The 20,908-nt window shown below is 42.1% G+C and overlaps 1 protein-coding gene across 2 annotated transcripts in view; it reads left to right on the top strand.

The window, feature by feature from the left end:
- The window catches only part of DPP4 (dipeptidyl peptidase 4), a 109,910-nt gene that overhangs the window by 59,687 nt on the left and 29,315 nt on the right, over positions 1-20,908 (top strand). For both annotated transcript variants that reach the window (XM_045480008.1, XM_045480007.1), the window contains 7 exons: positions 2,921-2,973; positions 3,108-3,180; positions 3,985-4,105; positions 8,324-8,484; positions 10,168-10,280; positions 18,337-18,472; positions 20,527-20,571. In XM_045480008.1, the coding sequence (XP_045335964.1) occupies positions 2,921-2,973; positions 3,108-3,180; positions 3,985-4,105; positions 8,324-8,484; positions 10,168-10,280; positions 18,337-18,472; positions 20,527-20,571 (702 nt within the window). The remainder of the gene's footprint in view (positions 1-2,920; positions 2,974-3,107; positions 3,181-3,984; positions 4,106-8,323; positions 8,485-10,167; positions 10,281-18,336; positions 18,473-20,526; positions 20,572-20,908) is intronic.

The raw sequence follows: 20,908 nt of genomic DNA, 5'->3' as shown, positions 1-20,908 counted from the left end.
AATATGGTAGGGAAGACAGACATAAAGACATGTTTTAGGGGCGCCTGGGTGGCGCAGTCGGTTAAGCGTCCGACTTCAGCCAGGTCACGATCTCGCGGTCCGTGAGTTCGAGCCCCGCGTCAGGCTCTGGGCTGATGGCTCAGAGCCTGGAGCCTGTTTCCGATTCTGTGTCTCCCTCTCTCTCTGCCCCTCCCCCGTTCATGCTCTGTCTCTCTCTGTCCCAAAAATAAATAAAGGTTGAAAAAAAAAATTAGAAAAAAAAAAAGACATGTTTTAATGTGTACATGCATTCACATAAAACATAATTTTTCATAAATTCAAATCTGTGTATATATATGTTATCTTCAGTCTTACCTTTTTTTCCTCTTATGCCTGGTTCTCTACTTCTCTCCACCCCCATCTTTTCTCCAGGTATCACATGTTAAGAATCGTGTGTGTGTGTGTGTGTGCGCGTGTGTGTGTGTATTATACTATCCAATCATTCTGTGAAGATAGATATTTTTTAGTTATTGCTTATTCCATAAAAAATAAAATCCTACTTTCCATACTTTTCTGTAAATTGCATTTCTCACTCAATGATACCACGTGGAATTTCTTCCAAGGATTCTGGTATAGTTCTACTTCATTTATTTTTAAATTAACAGACTTAATTTTTTTTAGAATAGCTTTAGATTTATAGAATATGAGTGGAAAACACAGAGTTCCCATATACTCCCTCATCATCCCCCACTTCTGTCCCACTTTCCCCTATTATCAACATTTTGCATTAGTATGGCACATTTGTTGCAATTGATGAGCCATTATTGATACATTATTATTAACTAAAATCCACCGTCTACATTAGGGTTCATTGTTTATGTCGTACATTCTATGGGTTTTGGTAAATCTATAAAGTATAATGACATGTATCCACCATTACAGGATTATATGGAATATTTCACTGTCCTAAAAATCCTCTGTGCTCCAGCTCTTCGTCCCTTCCTTCCTCCAAACTCCTGGCAACAACTGATCTTTTTACTGTATCCATTAGTTTGCCTTTTCCAAAATATCATGTGGTGGAATTATACAGTATGTAGCCTTTTCAGATTGGCTTCTCTCACTTAGCAATAGGCATGTGAGGGTCCCTCTATGTCTTTTTGTGATGTCATAGCTCATTTCTTTTTACTGCTAAATAATATTCCAGTGTCTGGATGGACCACAGTTTGCTCATCCATCCCCTACTGAAAGACATCTTGGTTCTTCTAAGTTTTGTCAATTATGAATGACACTACAAATTTGTAGGGTTTTTAGATATGTGTGAGTTTTCAACTCATTTAGTTAATAACACAGAGTTTGCTGGTAAAGTTATTTGGGTTTGGAGTTTCCTTTGTGCAAATATTTTTATTGATTGATTCAATGTGTTTATTAGATATGAGACTTTACAGATTTTCCATTTTTTCTTGTCTCAGTTTTGATAACTTAATTTTCAAGGAATTTGCCCCTTTTTTAACTTTTATATTTATTGGCCCCCCAAAAAATGTTTGTAATATGGTCTTGAAATCTTAATTTTTTTTAATGTTTATTCATTTTTTTTTTTAATTTTTTTTCAACGTTTATTTATTTTTGGGACAGAGAGAGACAGAGCATGAACGGGGGAGGGGCAGAGAGAGAGGGAGACGCAGAATCGGAAACAGGCTCCAGGCTCTGAGCCATCAGCCCAGAGCCCGACGCGGGGCTCGAACTCACGGACCGCGAGATCGTGACCTGGCTGAAGTCAGACGCTTAACCGACTGCGCCACCCAGGCGCCCCTGTTTATTCATTTTTGAGAGACACAGAGTGTGGGGCGGGGGGGCAGAGAGAGAGGGAGACACAGAATCCAAAGCAGGTTCCAGTCTCCGAGCTGTCTGCACAGAGCCCGATGCAGGGCTCTAACTCACGAACCATGAGATCATGACCTGAGCTGAAGTCGGACACTCAACCGACTGAGCCACCCAGGTCCCAAACAAGATGGCTTTTTTCTTTTCTTTTCTTTTCTTTTTAGATTTTTATTTTATCTTATATTTAGTAGGCTCCGTGCCCAACATGGGGCTTGAACTCAGGACCCCAAGATCAAGAGTCTGTGCTCTACTACTGACTGAGCCAGCCAGGTGCCCAGGTCTTAAAATCTTTTAATCCCATTTTAATCCCATTTTTCATTTCTAATATTGGTCATTCACTGGTCTTTTTTTTTCCCCCCTTACTTTTACTGTGTTAGCAATTTTATTCATCTTTTCGAAGAACCAGTTTTGGGGTGTTGATTTTTCTTCTCTACTGTTCATTTTCTGTGTGATTACTGATTTTACCTTTATTATTTCTTTTCTTCTCATTTATTTGGATTTGGCTCGCTTTTCATATTTTAGATATTTGATATCATTGTTTAAAATATTGATGATATATATTCCAGTGTTAATATATATTACCAGGTGGCTTTCAAAAATGTCTGTAACACTTTGTATTTTCATGATCAATGTAGGAGAGTATTTCTCCACATCACCACCAGCGATAAAACTATAGATCTTTGAAATATTTTGTAAATAAGATGGTTGAAAAGTGAAAATCTGCATTTTCTTAAACAGGTGGACTTAACATGCTATGGTACATGCTAGGAGTAATGTTTACCAGGGAGTAGCAAGTGGGGAGCACTGTGATTCCAAGAAGTTTCCTTGGCAGGGGTGAAGCCAGAGCTAGGTTACAGGTGAGGTCCTGAGGAGTTTGTACCAGATGGTCTCTGAGAATCTCTTCCTAATTCTCAAATTCTAAGGATTGAGATAGGGAACCACAAAACGTGACACAGAATTATGCAATTTGTTATATTACTTTACATCTTCTCTTATGTGCCTATATCGAGTGGCTGAACTATCAAGGATCACAGGAGCCTGAAATGTCTGTTTTCTTTTACAGCAATGGAGACATTCTTACACAGCTTCATATGACATTTATGATTTAAATAAAAGGTCAGTGACTTCCTCATAAAAGCTATTAAGCTTTTTTAGTGTAATAATACTTTTTTGAAAAGAAGAAATCCCACTGTGATTTATTCATTTGGTAATGTTTCCTTTTATCTTTTTTTTTTTTTTTTTTTTTTCAGGCAGCTGATTACAGAAGAGAAAATTCCAAACAACACACAGTGGATCACATGGTCACCAGAGGGTCATAAATTGGTTAGTGAGTCTCTTCTGTTTTCAGAGAAACATAGTAGCTCAAAGTTCTGACATGCAGAAGCTACTTTCCCTGACAGAACAGACACTTAGGAAGCAAATACTTCACTATCAAATAGAGTGTTATTGCCTAAAATAGCATTTTTCTGGTCTTACACAGTAAATACGGTTCCTAAAAGTTTCTGAACTGCTACTGGGGAATTGTCTACATACTGGAAAAATGCTCTTAAACTCCTCAATTCTATTTTGTGTTGTACTGAGTTTGTTGTTGTTTTGTTCGTTTGTTGAGGTGTACCTGCTTCTTGCTCGTTCTGTGACCTTCTCTCTGTCACTACAGATATACCTTCATGTTCTATGGTGCTAGGAGAATGGCAGAAGTCCAAAAGAAACTGACCAGGAGGCGGGATGTTCATTTGTAGATGGAACTCTCCATTCTGACATGCAACCACACTCCCTCAACCCCCAGCCCCCAGAAAGCAATGCGAAGCAGGCATCATTATGTGAGAGTGGTCAGCCTCCTGGGTCTTTCTCATGTACTTCATTCAGCATGCACATGGTGATGGTTGTAAGCTATGTGAAGAGTGTCTTTAGAATTGTTTGGAGGCTATAGCTGTATACTTAGCATCTTTAAAATATGAGGAGGATAGAAAAGGACTCTTTATCATGCTCAAATTGAATAACCCAAGGTAGTCATCACATTTGCATACTTTATTGTTTGAGGATAAAATAGTTGATAGAGATTTTTTAACTCTAGGATAAGATATATTATAGCAGGTTATTAATTAATCTCTTTTTCAATATTTCTAGGCATACGTTTGGGAAAACGATGTTTATGTTAAAAATGAACCAAATTCATCAAGTCATAGGATCACCTGGACCGGGGAAGAAAATGCAATATACAATGGAATAGCAGACTGGGTTTATGAAGGTAGAGACTTTAAAGCTTTTCCAAATTCGAAAGTCTGTAAGGTTTTTTTTTTTTTTTTAATAGTTAAACATTTCTTTTAAAATGAAGAAATTCAATGGTATTCAAGATAAGTTGCATTTCTTTTAAATGTCATCAAATCTCTTTAGCACTGACAATGCCAGGTGTCCCACAGCACAAGGATTTCTTAGCAGTAGCTAGTTTTGCCTGTGTCCTCATTGTCTCTCAATGCCCCTATTGTCTTCTGTCTCCTCCTACAAAGGGCCTTTCTGTATAGGTAGTTTTTCTGCTTTACTGGGGCATAAAAGCTTCCAGATTAACATCAGATGTTTCTCTAACGGGGCCTACCTAACCCAGAGTTACTGAGGAAAGCTAAATACTCCCACAGCATTCCAAGAGCTGACAAAATATTGTCTGGAGGTTGGAGACTAGAGAAGGAAGAAAGCATCTGTTTTACAGAGGATTTGTGTTCATTTGAACTTGGACAAATCATAATTTCCTGTTTTTAAAGAAGGAAAAAAATAATTAGAAAGGCTTAGGGGACAAAATGGGCAAAAAAAAAAAAACAGAACTAAAAATATTAAAAAAGGATTAGTCTTCCTTTTAGGGTAGAGTTTTAGAAAATATTAACAAGACATTTTTCATGTCTATAGTTGCCAAGGTACAAGGCATTTTGAGACTGTTCCAAACTGTTTGCGAGGTTGCCTCATGCTTATTAAGTGCCCATCCTTAGTTCATCCTATGAGTTTTTCCTCATAGTTAAAAAAAATAAAATAGTTTTTCTTCATGACGTAATATTGGTTCTTACCCAGTTCAAGTCCAGTTCCACTAAACGGCTAATGTTACAACAACAAAAATCACTCTAAAAGAAAGATAAATCCCCATGGCCCATAAATAAGATTTGATTAAAACTGATAATGAAATTTACTTAGCGATTGAAAAACATCTTTAACACCTGTTGGACAGCTTGGCACAACCTGAAGGACTCCCAGAGTGGACACTAGGTAAAGCCTCTTCCCAAAGCTGCGACTCAACGCTTCCTTGTAACATCAGAGTATATCTCTAAGATAAGAACACACCTAATACTAATGTCCTTTCTAACCTAGAGAATAGCTGGAAATATCTCATTGCATGTTTATGACAAGCAAAGGAATGGCTTCCCGGTTCCACTGTGGGCCCATCTCTAGAAAATGGGACTTAAGAGTTCCTACAGGGAAATTCCTACAATTGGTTTTGTATATTTATGAATGATCCGTACTTGGAAAGGGCACACTTGGTTCTCCGTATATTGGATCCACCCTCCCATTAGAGCCCTGGTCTCCACTGCAGCCATGATGACTTGTGGAGTATAAGATTGAAATAGTATATTCTGAGAGTCTATAGGTTCATAAGGAAAAGAACAAACAAAGCTGCAAGGTGTAGACAGGGCCACGTGCTGTATCATGGAGGGACACTCACAGAGTAGCTGACCATCTAGAACATGTGTCCCTTGCCCCACCCCCTGTTCCCAAATGGCTTCCTCTCTCAATTTCCCTGTGTTTTCACTTTGCCTTATTTCATGATTCTCCAATTGATTATTACCATAGTTAATAGGTGTCTTCTTTTGTAAAAATGATAATAATACTTTATCTTCTAGTATGAAGTTAATTGCATGACATTGACTCTGAAGTATGAGTGTAGTTTACCTAACCTCAGGGTGAGAATGAGAATTTTGAGAGCAAGGATGAAAAGGGACAGAGAAAGAAATAAATTTGGAAGATGGAGCACTCGTTACCCCTCAAGTAGTCGTGCTGACAGTGGGGGTGTGGGTAATTGAGTGCAATTCACGCTGAGTGCCTGTCACCTGTGAGGTGCTGCGTCAGGTTCTAGAGACACAGGGACAGATGCTAACCAACTACTGCTGTCAAGGAACTCTGCCCAGAGAGGAAGACAAAGTTGCCAGGGGATAATCATCACAGAGTGAATTGACTGACTTATTCAGGGGAGGGCACTAGGTTCAGAGAGTACATAAGGAAGGTTGGAGAGGCTGGACAGGAGGTATCACGGGATAGTTGAGGGAAGTCGTGGTGAGGGAGAGGTTGCCATAGACACTTGTGCTCACAGCCAGCTTTGTATCAGGAAGGGCTGGAAATCTGTTCCTTCCTTTGTTATTCTCCCTTCTTCCTACTATTCATTCTCAGCTCTTTGAGTTTGACCAGAAGTAGTTTTATAATAATGGTTTTAATACATCACGATATGGAAAAATATGTTCTGTATTACAAATAACTACCAATTCAAAACACAGAACACTCCCTGCTATCTGTACTTAAAAACATTTTTAAAAAACCATAGCCTTGCTGTAATTGTATTCATTTTATGTAATTGCATCTTGATCTTAGACTAGAACCAATAGGTAGAAGCACAAGGAAGGAGACATCAACTCAGTATATGAAGAAGTTCTCAGTAGAAACCCCTTGACCTGGACTCACAAGTCCTGTACCCTTATTCTTGTCTCTGGCAATTATTTCAGTCTAACCCCCTCAGTTGCCTTCTCTGTACAATGGGATATGAATAGACTCACCTAAAGATCTTTGTCATGACTGTATTAGATAAGTGTTTCTTAAATTCTAAACTGCTATGCAAAAGTAACTTAATGACATAGGTATAAAACAAAGCGCGGCAGGCTGCCTTACCGAGGAGGTTGTCTCTTCCTTGGAAGAGCTGGAATAGACATGGATGGACATAGAGCATGAAGGTGAAAAGCATGGATTCAAACCAGACAAGTCTGGATTCATTCTTGATTCTCTCAGTTATGGCCACATGACCCTGGGCAGATTACCTATTCTCTTGAAGCCTGTCTATCTCTTTGTTCATCTGCACAGGAAGCTACTGTGAGGATTAACTGAAATAATAGATGTTGGTTGCTTATCAGTGTCTGGCACATGGTTAGCACACACTGGATGCTAGTGGCTCATCATGATAATTATTACATTTTGTTATGACTGTTGTTGTTTCTGTCACTGGTACTACTATTAACCGTTATTACTATTGAAAACAAGCATTGGGAAGAAACTTGTAGAGAGGCTTCAGGAATCAGAAAAGTGATTGGGGCATGTGCTAACTCTGAGATTCAAGTCTCTATGCTTTTGCTTTTACCTTTACACCCACAGCAGAACATGAGATTTGTGGATTAAATCTACATAAAGAGGAGCGCCTGGGAGGCTCAGTCAGTTAAGCGTCTGACTCTTGATTTTGGCTCAGGTCATGATCTCAAAGGTGGTGAGATAGAGCCCCTTGCTGGGATCCCGCTTGCGATTCTCGCTCCCTCTTACTCTGCCCCTCCCCACTGCGTGTGCACGTGCACATGCTCAGTCTCTCTCAAAATAAATAAATTTTTAAAAAATCTACATAAAAGACTAGGAGTCTCCATCTCTTCTACCTGAGCCCTCTGTAAAAGAGGTTTTGGCATTTTAAGAGCCAGACATTGGAAGTCCCAAGAATAGACTCCACAATCAACATAGGAAGGAACTACATTTGCCAGAGAATGAGTCCAACAGTGTTCTGGAGAGCAAGACCTTTCCTTTCATTTGCCTCCCTCTTTGACCCTCTTCTCTCACCATCAATGGATACACCAGAGGAGTGTGTTAATCCATGGGAGTCTTTAGTTTCTAGCCTAAGTGAAGGAGGTATTTCTTGATAGGGGTCTCACAGAGCTCCTTGTCATTCTAAATTCATCCTTCCCACACCTTGTTTGTGCCAAGAGTAGTAAAGTGTGGGCACCATATTAGTTTGATAGTCTGGAGCCACACACCACCCACCAGTACCCTGCGGGCTCAGTACAAACTGAGCCCAGTTGGGGAGAGTATGCTGGCATGTTGACTGTTTGAAAATTAGAAAGGAGAATCAGCCCCTTGTGTGAAATTTACTTTTAGTACGTTTTGCGGCATAAATTTAGAGGATTATAAGATAAAGAAAAAAAATGCAGAGCTTATATTAAATATTGTGTGCTAAAATATTCTAAAATGGTCCAACGGGTTACTTATTTTCACAATCCAGATCTATCCTTGAAGATTTTATTTTTATTCATTTGTATTACTCTGAATTTGGAAGCCCAGCAAATGCAAAATGGTTCATTAGTTGAACTCTACTGTAATTACTAAAGCTAATGAGAACAATATTTTGAATGCCAAAGCCAATTTATCAGCTACTTCTTGTAACAGAACAATTTATGTCTTTTTTCAGAGGAAATCTTCAGTGCCTACTCTGCTCTGTGGTGGTCTCCAAAAGGCACTTTTTTAGCATATGCCCAATTTAACGACACACAAGTCCCACTTATTGAATACTCTTTCTACTCTGATGAGTCACTGCAGTACCCAATGACTATGCGGATTCCATATCCAAAGGTCTGTACTCCCATTCGCATGGTGGTTCCGTGATTTGATGGGAAGAGAATGGTTTCATTTAATCCTTTCCTGCTAATGAAAATATTGTCAGTCTCTCTTCAACAGCTTGCTGTGATTACTCTTGCTGAAGTCAACAGCATCTGGCAATTTTAAAGTATTTTTATTATCCCAGGAAAGAGTGTGATTTAAGGTTTTGTAATTTCTCCAAAAACTTTGAGGAATGACAAGCCGAAAAAGATGGGGGAAATGCTTTTGAAAGAGGTAGGGGGAATAAAAACGTTTCAGTGGAGGAAAAGAGAGGCTGTCACTGAATCACAAACTCATCTTATTTGTAGAAGTTGGAGTGTGCCCTCGATGAAGTTGAAAAGCTCGGTTATGTATCAGGTTGTATTGCTAATTAACAGACACATGACTAGTTTCGGTGATTCTAGTATAGATTTGGCCCTAATGTAAATTTCACATGTCCTGCATTTGGAATAATAGTGTCACATCTTGGTTTTCAAGGCTGTTCTCTCCCCTCCGGGATGCATGCTTATGATAATTGAACAGCTCTGTTAAGCAGTGTAAGCTGAGGAAGAGGAGGATTTAGAAAGGAACCAGGATTCTTCACCAGTATCATAATATTAATGGCCACAGTATCATCCATAGGAAAATCTAATAGTAAATGTTTTTGCTGTAAGCAACTTGGGAAAAGGGATTTTTATTTTTACCAACTCACTCAATTTGCTTCATGAAGAGCTGCCATTTTAGGAAGACAGAGGAAGTTAAAAGAAAAAAAAAGATCAGAGACTAAATATAGAGATGTATTTTCAGTGGAATGTTATTTTTTGATGAGTGAAACTGGCAAAAAAAAACACATAAAACGCTCTCACTAAAAATATATTATTTCTAACTAATTTGTCAATTGAAGATCTATGTGTATATATTAAAAAGTTTTGTAGATTTCTGTCATCATATTGATTGCAAAGCTCAAATGTGATGAACCTGAATTTGGAGTGCAAATGATTGCTTCCTAATTAGCATTATTGGCTCTTGACTCAGGTGAACTCATTTTCTTGGTGGGTTGTATCTTTGGCTGAACCCAAGGTATTCTTCCTAGCTGTCAGCCATTAGACTTCTTGTCTTTTGGAGTCAGAGTATATTTGCAAAATAATAGAACTGATTTTTCAAAAGCTTATCTTTGCACAAAATACATAAATTATGAACATCCATGATTTAAACAGGAGTGCTTTGGGCTGTCAGCATATGTTTCTGCCTGAATGTGAATAAGTTGCATTTCATGACTTTCTTTTATGTTCGTTTTATCTATATTAAATCTTCTATATTAAATTTTTTGAATTTTTTAAATGTTTATTTTTGAGAGAGAGACAGACAGACAGAGCTTGAGTGGGGGAGGGGCAGAGAGAGAGAGGGAGACACAGAATCTGAAGCAGGCTCCAGGCTTTGAGCTGTGTATACAGAGCCCTACCTGGGGCTTAAACTCATGAACCACAAGATCATGACCTGAGCCAAAGTCAGATGCCTAACTGACTGAGCCACCCAGGTGCCCCTATATTAAATTTTTTAATGTGTCTTATTACTATAATTTTATGGCTGTAATGCAGACATTTTTATACCATTTTAAACCTGTGTAATGATGCTATGTTTTTTGTCACTACTGGTTCTGTTATTGTTTTTTCCTAGGCAGGAGCTGCAAATCCAACCGTAAAGCTCTTTGTTATAAAAACCGACAATCTCAACCCAAACACCAATGCAACTTCGGTAGAAATCACTCCTCCCGCTGCTATGTTGACAGGGTAAGACTCTTGACCAGAATGTGCGGGTTGTGAACAGTTTTGCACTTCTCAGGGAGGACATTTTAACGACGTGTGTGTTGAGAATCTGCTTTATGTCTTCACGCTGGGCACAGTTCTAATGATGGGGTTGCACAGTGAATAGAGAGAGCAGCCAGGGCCCCAGGTATCATGGAGCCTACCCTCGAGATGAGGGAGGCAGACAACAACCAGGTAAACAGAATCCAGCTGTGACAAATGTGAAGCCAATCAAAGCAGGGCAAGGTGATGGTGATGGTGGGGGGGAAGTTAAGGAAGCTCTCTCTAATGAGATAACCTGTGAGCAGTGACATGAGAAGGAGGGGGCGGCTAGCCACCTGAATACCTGAGAGTGCAGTATCCAGGCAGGGGAAGAGCAGGTGCCGAGACCTCGTAGAGGGGACGTGTGGGGTGCACAGAGGCCCTGGGAGGAGGCCAGATGACCAGAGCAGTATGAGTGGAGAGGAGAGTGATAGGAGTGAGGTCAGATCATGAGGGCTTTGCAGGTCTACATGAGAACTAGAGGAATTCAGGGAAACTCTTCCATTTAGGGATCCTCATGATGCTGATGTGCCTCAGGATGTCATTTGTCCAAATAATCCTTGATGGTTTGAAATTCTGCCACTGAGTACCCCCAGCCTCCTGTGCTTTTCCTATAAAGATGACCATGGTATTGCCTGCAGTTTAGGCCTGCAAGTTGCTTTCTATTCGTTTCTGTTAATCATGTTGGTTTTCTTGTTGCTTTTAAATAATAACCTGTATATACTGAATGAACACTCACTATTTGCCATACACAGGGCATTATTGCATGCTTTATTGTATTAATCTCTAACTCTCTCAGACAACTATTGTCGTATGCCTGTTTTACAAATAAGAAAATGAGGCTTAGAAGTTAAGAAAATGACCAAGTATGAGTCTATATTCAAACCTGTCTTTCTGACTTAGAAGAAGGAGCTTTTAAGTGCCCTACTAGGTGCCTCCTTCTATGTGAATTCAGCTGATGCTCTCAGATTCCTGGAGTCGTCATCAGAGCAACATGGAAGCATCCTTATCAGGGTGGAATTGACCACATCAGGCATGCTGTAGGCTCTGCTCTGTAGTCATTAATTCATTGACTTGATTAGAAATGTCTATATTAACCTATTCATTTGAGGGGGGGAAGGAAATTGATTATCAGTACATTTAAAAAATTGTTCTTCCTGAGTTTGTCTAAAGGTATAAAAATTTGCCTGGAGGTTCTAACATCTACTAGGTGGCCCCGTCCAGTCATCTCTTCTATCAGCAGTGCTTGAGCACCCAGTATTTATACTCACAAGTGTCCATAGGGCTGGATTCTGCCTTTCCAGCATTTATGATCAAGCAGAGGATATAACACATTGCAATAAATGACTTCAAAAGCAGATATGACAGAGGTATAAGCAGAAGGCCAGAGGCATTCCGAGGAGGAGGAGATGAGTTTTCCATGATCCCAGCGATCAAAGAAAGCATCCTAAGGAAGGTGTGGGTTGAAGAGGTAGGGTTCCAAAGGGCACAGTTGAGGGAGGTGGCACTGAAGGGGAAGGTGACCCATGAGCAGGGAAGCACGGGGCTGTCCAGGGAAAGAGCAGCAGGTCCTGTGACCTAATGGTCTACAGCCAGCATCTGTCTGCAGGGAGGGTGAGCCACAGTCTCCTGCTCTGAAAGACACTAGATCCTGGAAGGGGCTTTAGATCTCACTCATGGTTTACAAACATTTTTAAGGACCTGGAAGCCCCTTTTTTTTTTCCAAGTGAGCTGCAACACAGAAGTACAGTACCAGAAAACAAATGAAGATTACTGCTCAGGTTGCAGGCATGGGCCCTGTCCCCTCAGCTTCCCCCCCGGAGTCAGGATATTAGGCAGAACCTGCAGGGGTTCCAGAACACACTCAGGACAACACTGTAGAACACAGATGAGAGAACCGAGGTTCAGAGAGAGAAACTCATTTGCTCAAGGTCACATAGTGTGTTAGCATGGGAGCTGGGAAGAGAACAGAGGCCTGCACTTGCCAGACCAGATTCATCGAATAATGGAGTTTAAATGTATTGAGTATTTCTGTGGGCAGGGACTGTGCTTGGTGCTCTGCTCACATCTCACTTGAAACACTCCCTACAGTGTTATTGTCACGGCCATTTCACAGATGAAGAGATGGGATCTTCCCCACTTAGAAACCATGTTCCAGGACCTGAGATCAGGAAACCTATGCAGGTCTAAGGACTTAGTTTTTGCCCTGTAGGAATGAACCATTGCATCTTTGTTCTTTGTAGTTGTTTATGCTACATTCCTGGTGGGGACTGCCTCACTCACTGGGGATATTTTGTGTGAGACACATTTTACCAACAAATCATTTCTGGAAATGCCTCAGGAATGTGTTATATAGGGAATGTTACAGCTCTGGTCTCTGTTAACACCAGTGAGGCCACAGCTTATCTAAAACCATGCTGGAGGTCCTTTCTGGGGAAAACATTCCAATAGGTGGTGATGCCCCATTTTCTAGCCTTATGCAAACAACTGGCAGGGCCAGGTCAATCCAGGCAAGTTGGTAAGTTGCCCAGCACCCTCTGCTATGTTTTCTAGCAATCCACTACTTCCTGGAGTTGTAGGATCACCGGGAGTGTAGCCCTGTGAGGGTCCTCATGTCTCCTCCCTCCTCTGCCTAGGCACCCATCACTGATTTTCCCTCTGGGCCATATCCTTGCACCATGGAGCTTCCAGCAGGAGAAATCCTTCTGGAGGCTAAGGCTGGTTTGTTGTTCTGTTAGGAATGGGCTCCTCTGCTGACAAATGAGAAGCACATCCTGGCCACCCTTCCAGCAACCTGAGCCTGAACCTGAATCAGGGAGAACCTCCCTGCCACTCTCATTGATTGAGAGGTCAGGTTGATTAGATTCATTAGGCTGCCCATTTGTATTGATGACTCATAATGGGAGTTTGTGACTCAAAATATTTGAGAGAAAACCACACATACTGAAAAACCATAAACCCCCTAACTGCTTTATTTAGAGCCCTGTTTCACCTTGCTGGATTGAAGTAATAAGAAAGGGAGCAATCTTAACAGTAGTATCACCAGTGCCTTCCAGGGTGCCTGGGATACAGCAAGTGTCCAGTCAGTATTTGCAGCATAAATTGAATAAGCTGATGTGTGGATGAATGAGATACGCTATGTGTCTGACTTTATGTGTGTGCAATAGTTTATACAGCCAGCACCAAAGATGACCTGCACAGTGACCCTGCATAGCAAATCCCTCTTTCCACCTCCTCCCAGCCATCTGCAAATTCTGTGGCCTGAGCTAGAGAATTGGGAAGGACATGTTCTATTGAGGTGACCCCACCCCACATCTGGCCAATTGGCTCCAGGGACCAGTCACACCCAACTCATGGTCTGCCTGCCCCTACCCTGTTTTTCTGCTCCTGCGTGATTCAATAGATAAATGTTTTCCTCTGAACGGCTGGTGATCCTTGGTCTATAAAGTAAGGATATTGGGGTCTAGGGTCGCCACCCAGGAGATAAATGAACTGGACTGAAATACCCTGGAAGCTAGCGACACCTCCAGAAATGAGGCCAAACAGCAGCTCACATGCTGTGGGTGCCGCCCCCTGGGATGGGCTCCCTCTCACCCTACCCCTCCTCAGCGATCTGTCAGCAGCCCCAGGAGGGCTGGCATCCATCTCAGAGCAGAGGGTGGCAGGGAGCCCGGGGCCAGCACTGGCAGAACGCCCACTTCCTTGGGTGATTCACCGAATTAATCACTCTACCGTCTGCAGTTACTCTTAGGAGCAATTGCTCTCCAATATTCTTTCCAGTTAGGAATGCCTACCTGATGTTAAGTGTCCTGAATATACCAAAAGAAACATTTACACAAATTAGGGGAATTAACGTAATTCAACAGACATTTATTAAATGCCTACTCTTTACAAGCCAACACTTTACAAGTATGACCTTCAAAAGCAAGTCTCTCCCAGTAGATTCAAATACAATTTGCTTTATAAAATTCAGCTGTTTCGTTTACACACACTCTGTAGGAATAAATAGATCTCATAGAGTGAGGAGTTCGATCCTGAAGAAAATACAAGCGGGTCGAAGCTGGCCAACAATATTCCCCAGAGGGATGGGTAGAGGTTCTACAGAGGGAATGACTGGGAACAGAAAATCTGAAGCCAACTGCTTGGTTTGAATCATGGCTCCAACACTTCCCAGTGTGTGACCTTGAGCAAGTTACTTAACTTCTCTACATTTCTCTTTCCTTGTCTGTGAAACATGAACTCTAGCGTTCCTACCTCATAGGGTGCCACGAGCTTTATGTCAAGCCCCTGGAACAGTTCCAGGCACAAGTAGACTCCCCTTGGGTTTGAACTCCTACTGTTATGTCCAGGAATTACTCCACTGCTTTAATATTAAAGTCAGCCATATTCTCCTTGGTCTAATACTGTCCCAGAAGTTAGAAGAGCTTGTTGAATCACTCTGCCTAACCTGGGATAGGCAGCCACTGGCTCAAGGGAAGGCCCTCTTCTGCTCCTACCCACCATTTCATAACCAGTCTCCTCAGTATACGCCTTTCTGTTTTTACAGAATAAAATCAGCAAATAGCACACAAGATAGTTGATAATCCTGCTTGTTGGATTTTTCTGGTCTTAAGTGGGACTTAAACCTTTCAATAAAAAGTGCAGTTGGGTCATTGGTTCCCTTACTTTTTTTTTTTTTTTTTTTTTTTTTTTTGAGTCATTGACATCTCAGACTGGCATGATCTTGGCTCAGGGCTGGGTTATGCAGCGTCATTCTGTCTCCCCTTAATTGCAAATCCTGAAGAGAATCTGTGATTAAGCGGAAGTATGTTTATATGAAAATTCAAAATGTACCGTCCCCTTGCTGGTGAAAGGCCATTCTGGAGGCATCACAGGGTACAGAGTACACCTCGGGCTACAGTGAGTGACAGAGGGAGTGGAGGATACAGGTTCATGAACCTTTGATCTAGAAATGGGCAGGGAAGGTGCCAGATGCATGTGAGTTTCCTGGCAGACTTCCTAAATTCCATTACTCCATGTTTTCAAATGGGGAAAAGTTATTTCTCTACTGCTGATTTCCAAACCTGGAGCATAATTTATGGTTTTTAGTAGATAAAAGGACTTTGTACCAGGTGATCCACTAATCATGTTAGAGAGTTTTCTGCCCGCCCCCCTCCGGCCCCTTCCCCCTACTAGGCCACTTTAGAAAAGGGAAGGCTCTTTTTAGAGCCCATGGTCCTAATCGATGCCCAGGAAGCCCTGAGATAATGTGTGCAAGTATGTGAAGAGGCTTTTTTTTCCCTTAGAGAGAGGTACATGATTTTCATCCAGTTTATAAAGGGATTTGATCTAGAGTAAGAACCACTAGCATAGAGCAGGGATAAGCACACCAGGCCCACTGGCAAATCCAGCCCCATGCCCGTTTTTGTATGATCTGCAAGTAAGAAAGGTTTTTACAATTTTGAGTGATTGGGAAGGAATTTACAATTTGAGTAATTGGGGAGGAAAATCACGAGAAGAATAATACGTCATGATGTGTGAAAATTATATGAACTTCAAATCTCAGCATTTCACTGGAACACAGCTACAGTCGTTTGTTTGTGTATTGTCTGTAGCTGCTTTGGTGCCGCAAAGGCAGAGATAAGTAGTTGTGACAGAGCACGTGTGGGCTGCAAAGCTTAAAAGATCTACTGTCTGGCTCTACACTAAGAAAACCTTCAGACCCCTGGTCTAGAAAGTTAATTTCAAAAAGTGTTCCTTTCTCCCTTGCATTTCATTATTGCAGTCTCCTCTGTAAGTATTTATTCCTTATGCCCGGGAAGATTTATTTGCCTTACCATGTTCTCATTTAATGCCTGAGGACTGGGCACAGGGCAGAAGAGTTGGATCCAGTGAGGCTCCCTTGCTCCTGTGCGTGCAAAGAGGGGCTCACACTCTCACACCCTGCAGCCTGGCAGTCGTTAGTGGTAAGCACTTTAAGACTGGTTATATCAGTGTAGAAAAAGAGGGTTTCTAAGAAAGCCTAGTGGATATTTGAAGAAGACCTAAGGAAGTCAGAGCACTGCAGTGGTTTCAGACTGAAGGGCAGGTTGAACCAAGAGGGCAGCTAGGACCTAGCTCATAGGGTGTTCATGAGACACCAGCCATGCAGACTGATGGTGTACCGGTTCTTAATAAGCAAAAGAAAGGGCTGAAATGGAGAGGAGTCCCTATATGTGGGAAGGTGGTGCTTTGCTGCTGGGTGAAGGGGTGTGATCTTTCAGTACCTGCCACCAGCAGCGGAGACAATGAGGAGGTACCCCTAGGGACATTAACACAGGAAGTGTCCCCAGCAATAAAAGGGGGATAGTGAAGTGGTGATCCATCCTAAGTGGTCAATAAACAGTGGTTGTTTGCCTTAGTGTCCATGAGGGGAGTGGAGATAGGTAGGACACGGTCTGTGAATTCTGAGGAAGGACAGAGCTATTTAAGCCACAAAGAATAGGATGGGATTTTTCCCTTCAGTGCTGCCTTCCAAGAATTTCGGTGACTGTCTGTCTTGTGCCAGGTATTCTGCTAGGGCCTGGGGACACCCTGTGAACAAGACAGCGGTGGTCCTGCTTCAGAGAGCTTGCAGTCAAGTAAGGAGAGCAAAAAGATGCAAGGAGGGGGTGGTCACAACCTGGGAAGGGAAGAGCAAAGGAGCATTTTAGCGCGTTCAGGGTGAGGAAGAGGATATGGCCATGGGCCAGAGGGGAAGAGAGGGGAGGAAAAAATTCTTTGGGAATTTTTCTGAAAAGGGGATAAGGCTTTGATCAGACAGCGGAAAGGAGTGATTTAAGAATCATTGTTCATGGGGCGCCTGGGTGGCGCAGTCGGTTAAGCGTCCGACTTCAGCCAGGTCACGATCTCGCGGTCCGTGAGTTCGAGCCCCGCGTCGGGCTCTGGGCTGATGGCTCAGGGCCTGGAGCCGGTTTCCGATTCTGTGTCTCCCTCTCTCTCTGCCCCTCCCCCTTTCATGCTCTGTCTCTCTCTGTCCCAAAAATAAATAAATGTTGAAAAAAAAAATTTTTTAAAGAATCATTGTTCAAAATCACACTGGGGGCTAGGAAGAGTAAATAACATAAAATATAAATGATCCGGAGCAAATATTTAGGGAGGCTAGCAGAAAATTAAATTGTGAATTCTATGCATCTCACTACAAATCAAAAGGTAGTTCCAAAACTGCTTAAAGGTATGTGTTGGAGGAAGACACAATGCTGGAGATATCTCCAGTTGTATACATTTTATGTTAAGGTTCCTTATTTTTTTTTCCACAAGTTCATGTTTTGAGTCTTGAGAAAAGATTTTTTACGGTATAATTATTTGATTTTCAAAGTTTGTAGAGATGTGGGTCAATTTTTTCCCCTTTGAAAATGAAGTTGAGAAAAAGGTCAGTTGTAATTTCACCCTAAAAGCAAGAATTTTCTAGAGAAGCACGTCAAATTACCAGAAAATATTCGAATCTCAGCCAGTGTCTCTGGCCTCCCTGTAATTTTCTCTCAAGACAGCAGAAAAGAGATGGGAAAATGTCACCCTTGACTTCCTGGCACCACCAAAGGCCAAGCTGAGGACTTGAAAAATCCCGAGCTGTGGTGTGAGTCACGTTTGCCAAGCCACTACTTGATGTTAGCTACTGTTTTTCCTGTCAGATATATTTTAATTTCCATTCAAAACTAAATTACACTTTAAGCTTTCAGAAAAAGTAAAATATTGTGTTATTAAATGCTTTCAACAACGATTTAAAATTATATGCCTATTAAGATTGATTTCAGTGAGTAAAATGTCTGTCTGTACCAAGGTCTGGAAATAGTTATTCTCTCTCCCCTCCCTTCCTTCCTTCCTCCCTCCCTCCCTCCCTTCCTCCCTCCCTCCCTTACTTCCTTCCTTCCTCACTCCCTCCCTCCCTCCCTCCCTCCCTTCCTCCCTTGCTCCCTTTCTCCCTTCCTTCCTCCCTTCCTCCCTCCACCCCTCCATTTTTTCCTTCCTTTCTTCCTTCCAGGGATTACTATTTGTGTGATGTAACGTGGGCAAACGAAGAAAGAATTTCTTTGCAATGGCTCCGAAGGATTCAGAACTATTCAGTCATGGATATACGTGACTATAATAACTCCACCGGCAAATGGATTTCCTCAGCGGTAAGGTTTAATGGGGATGTTCTGCTTCTAAAGCTACATGTGAGCCAAGGACAGTATGAAAACAGGCAAAGTGAGTGATTGGGAATCAGGAAATAAACTCTGAGTTTCTATTCTTTCTGACTGTCAGATCCTGAGGCAGTGGGTAAGTTTTGACTAACTTTTAGAGAATCTGATATCTGGTGGTACTTCCGTTTCACCTTTACTCACTAGTCATACTGTTTTAGTTATGGATATTATCACTCGGGGAGGAGATGGTAATTGGAAACCCAGAAGACAGAATTTGATGTCAAAATTCAAAAAGCTCAAGAGGGCCAGTGGCTGCAAGGGCCATGAAGTGTGTTTCCATAGAGAAAATATGGGCAGTGGCAAATGACTGGCTGAGTATGTGTGAAAGAAAACAAGATTCAAAAGGCCACAAATCTGCTACCATACTGTGACTATCATTAAGCAGTAAACAGCTTTAGAACATACATAGATACCTACCCGGCTGAAAGGGTGGTAACATTAAGACAAAGGCAAGTGTTAATTCAAATCTGAAGTGCTTGGGGCGTTGGGGGGGTTTCCACAAGAAACTTCAAGGTTTGGCCAAGCTGGTGAATCAGAATTAAAGCCCCTTTGGGGACCAGCAGCCTCAAGAGGGACAAAACCCAGGGAAGGTTTGCTGGAATATGTCAAGCACACCTCGACAAGCCGTTTCCTGGTAATAGGCTCTGTGCTTACACACCTCCCCTCCCTGTTCCCATCCTGGTTGGACACAGTGAAGATTCTCGCCTCAGAAAGCTTGGGCACCCTGTATCTTGATGTGCTCATTTTGTTCATTTATACAGCAAACATTGAATACCTAATGTGTCCCAAGTTCTGTGCACAGCTCTGGATTCAAAACAAAACAAAACAAAAACAACAACAACAAATTAGACAACATGCTGTCCCCAAAATGTTGATGTTTTAGTAGGGATTACCATTATGATAATGAATAATAGTAGAAACCATTTCTTGAAGACTCACAGTGGAGTCAGAGGTTCAGTGAGGTTAAGGAGCTTGCTTCGGTCACATGACAGCCAGAATTCAAACTAAAAAAATCTCAAGCTTTTTGTTTCCTGTAAAACATATCATCCTACTATCAAGATATTGTGACCTAAAAGGGTATAAGCAAGGTACAGAGGTAATGTAGGGCAGAAGAAGGCGATCCACTCAACTGGGGACAGGGGATGGGAGATGACAAGGAAGAACTAAAGCAGCCTGGGCAGATAAGGGCACAAGGACCCTGTGAGCAGAGGCTGTGCAAAGGCATCCAGTGAATGGCTTGGAGCGTGCAGGGTCTGGGGCTCCCAGAGGACCAGGGGTTGGGTTGAGGCACAATGATGAGAACTGAGGGTGGGGGTAGACTGAGTCTCAGGCACCATTCCCAGGAGTTTGGACTGACTAGTAAGACATGGGGCGCTATTAGGTGTTAAATAGAAGAGGATCATGAGATAGAACCATCTGTTGCCAAGTGAGTTCAGCCAGGGGTTGAGCAGGGTGGAGGGCAGACTGGAAGAAGAAAAGAGCCGCAGGGTCTCAGCCAGGAGGTCACGACAACAAACCAGGGGAAATCAGACAAGAACCCGAGCTAAGGCAGTAACCGTGGAGAAGGAAGAGAGGAGTCAAAGAACCAGGAGACGGGCTGAGGAGGTGGCTGTGAGTAGTGGAGGCATCTAGAGTGACTCCCACATCTCTGGCTTGGGTGAGTGGTGGCACTAGGCAGAAGAATGAAGGTGTAGGAACAAGCCGGTGGGGATGGAGGCAAGATAAATGACATCATCTTCTGTTCTGCACCTGTTGAATTGAAAATGCTGGTGGACCTTCCAGGGCCACATATGGAGACAGAGCCCTAGGCAAGAGAGGTAAATGTTCTAATGCAACAGTCCTAACATAAATACAAATATATAAATGGAGACAGTTTTCAACTGTTTTAAGTACAATTTCATTTGTATTACCATGAATTGCAGCTAAAGAATTAGAATGCATTGCTTACTTCTCTCTGGAACACTGTCCCTGTATTTTTCTCTCCCTAGGCACAAGAACACATTGAAATGAGTACCACTGGCTGGGTTGGAAGAGTAAGTGGTTAAGAGTCATGTTGTTTTGTTTTGTTTTTTTGTATGGATCAGATACGCAGAGCTATTTAATATGTAGATATACCGGGGTGCCTGGGTGCCTCAGGAGGTTAGGCATCCAACTCCTGGTTTTGGCTCAGGTCATGATCTCATGGTCGTGGGATGGAGCCCCACAATGGATTGCACGCTGGCCATGGAGACTGATTGAGATTCTCTCTCTTCTTCTTCCTCTGCCCCTCCCCCACTTGCACTCACGTGCTCTTTCTCTTTCTTTCTCAAAAAAAAAAAAAAAAAAAAAAAGTAAATATACCAAATGAGGGCCCTATGTTATTTGCTATTA

The sequence above is a fragment of the Leopardus geoffroyi genome, chromosome C1, assembly GCF_018350155.1.
Source record: "Leopardus geoffroyi isolate Oge1 chromosome C1, O.geoffroyi_Oge1_pat1.0, whole genome shotgun sequence".
In the NCBI taxonomy this organism is placed as follows: Eukaryota; Metazoa; Chordata; class Mammalia; order Carnivora; family Felidae; genus Leopardus; species Leopardus geoffroyi.
This window is presented reverse-complemented; position numbering and strand designations above follow the sequence as displayed.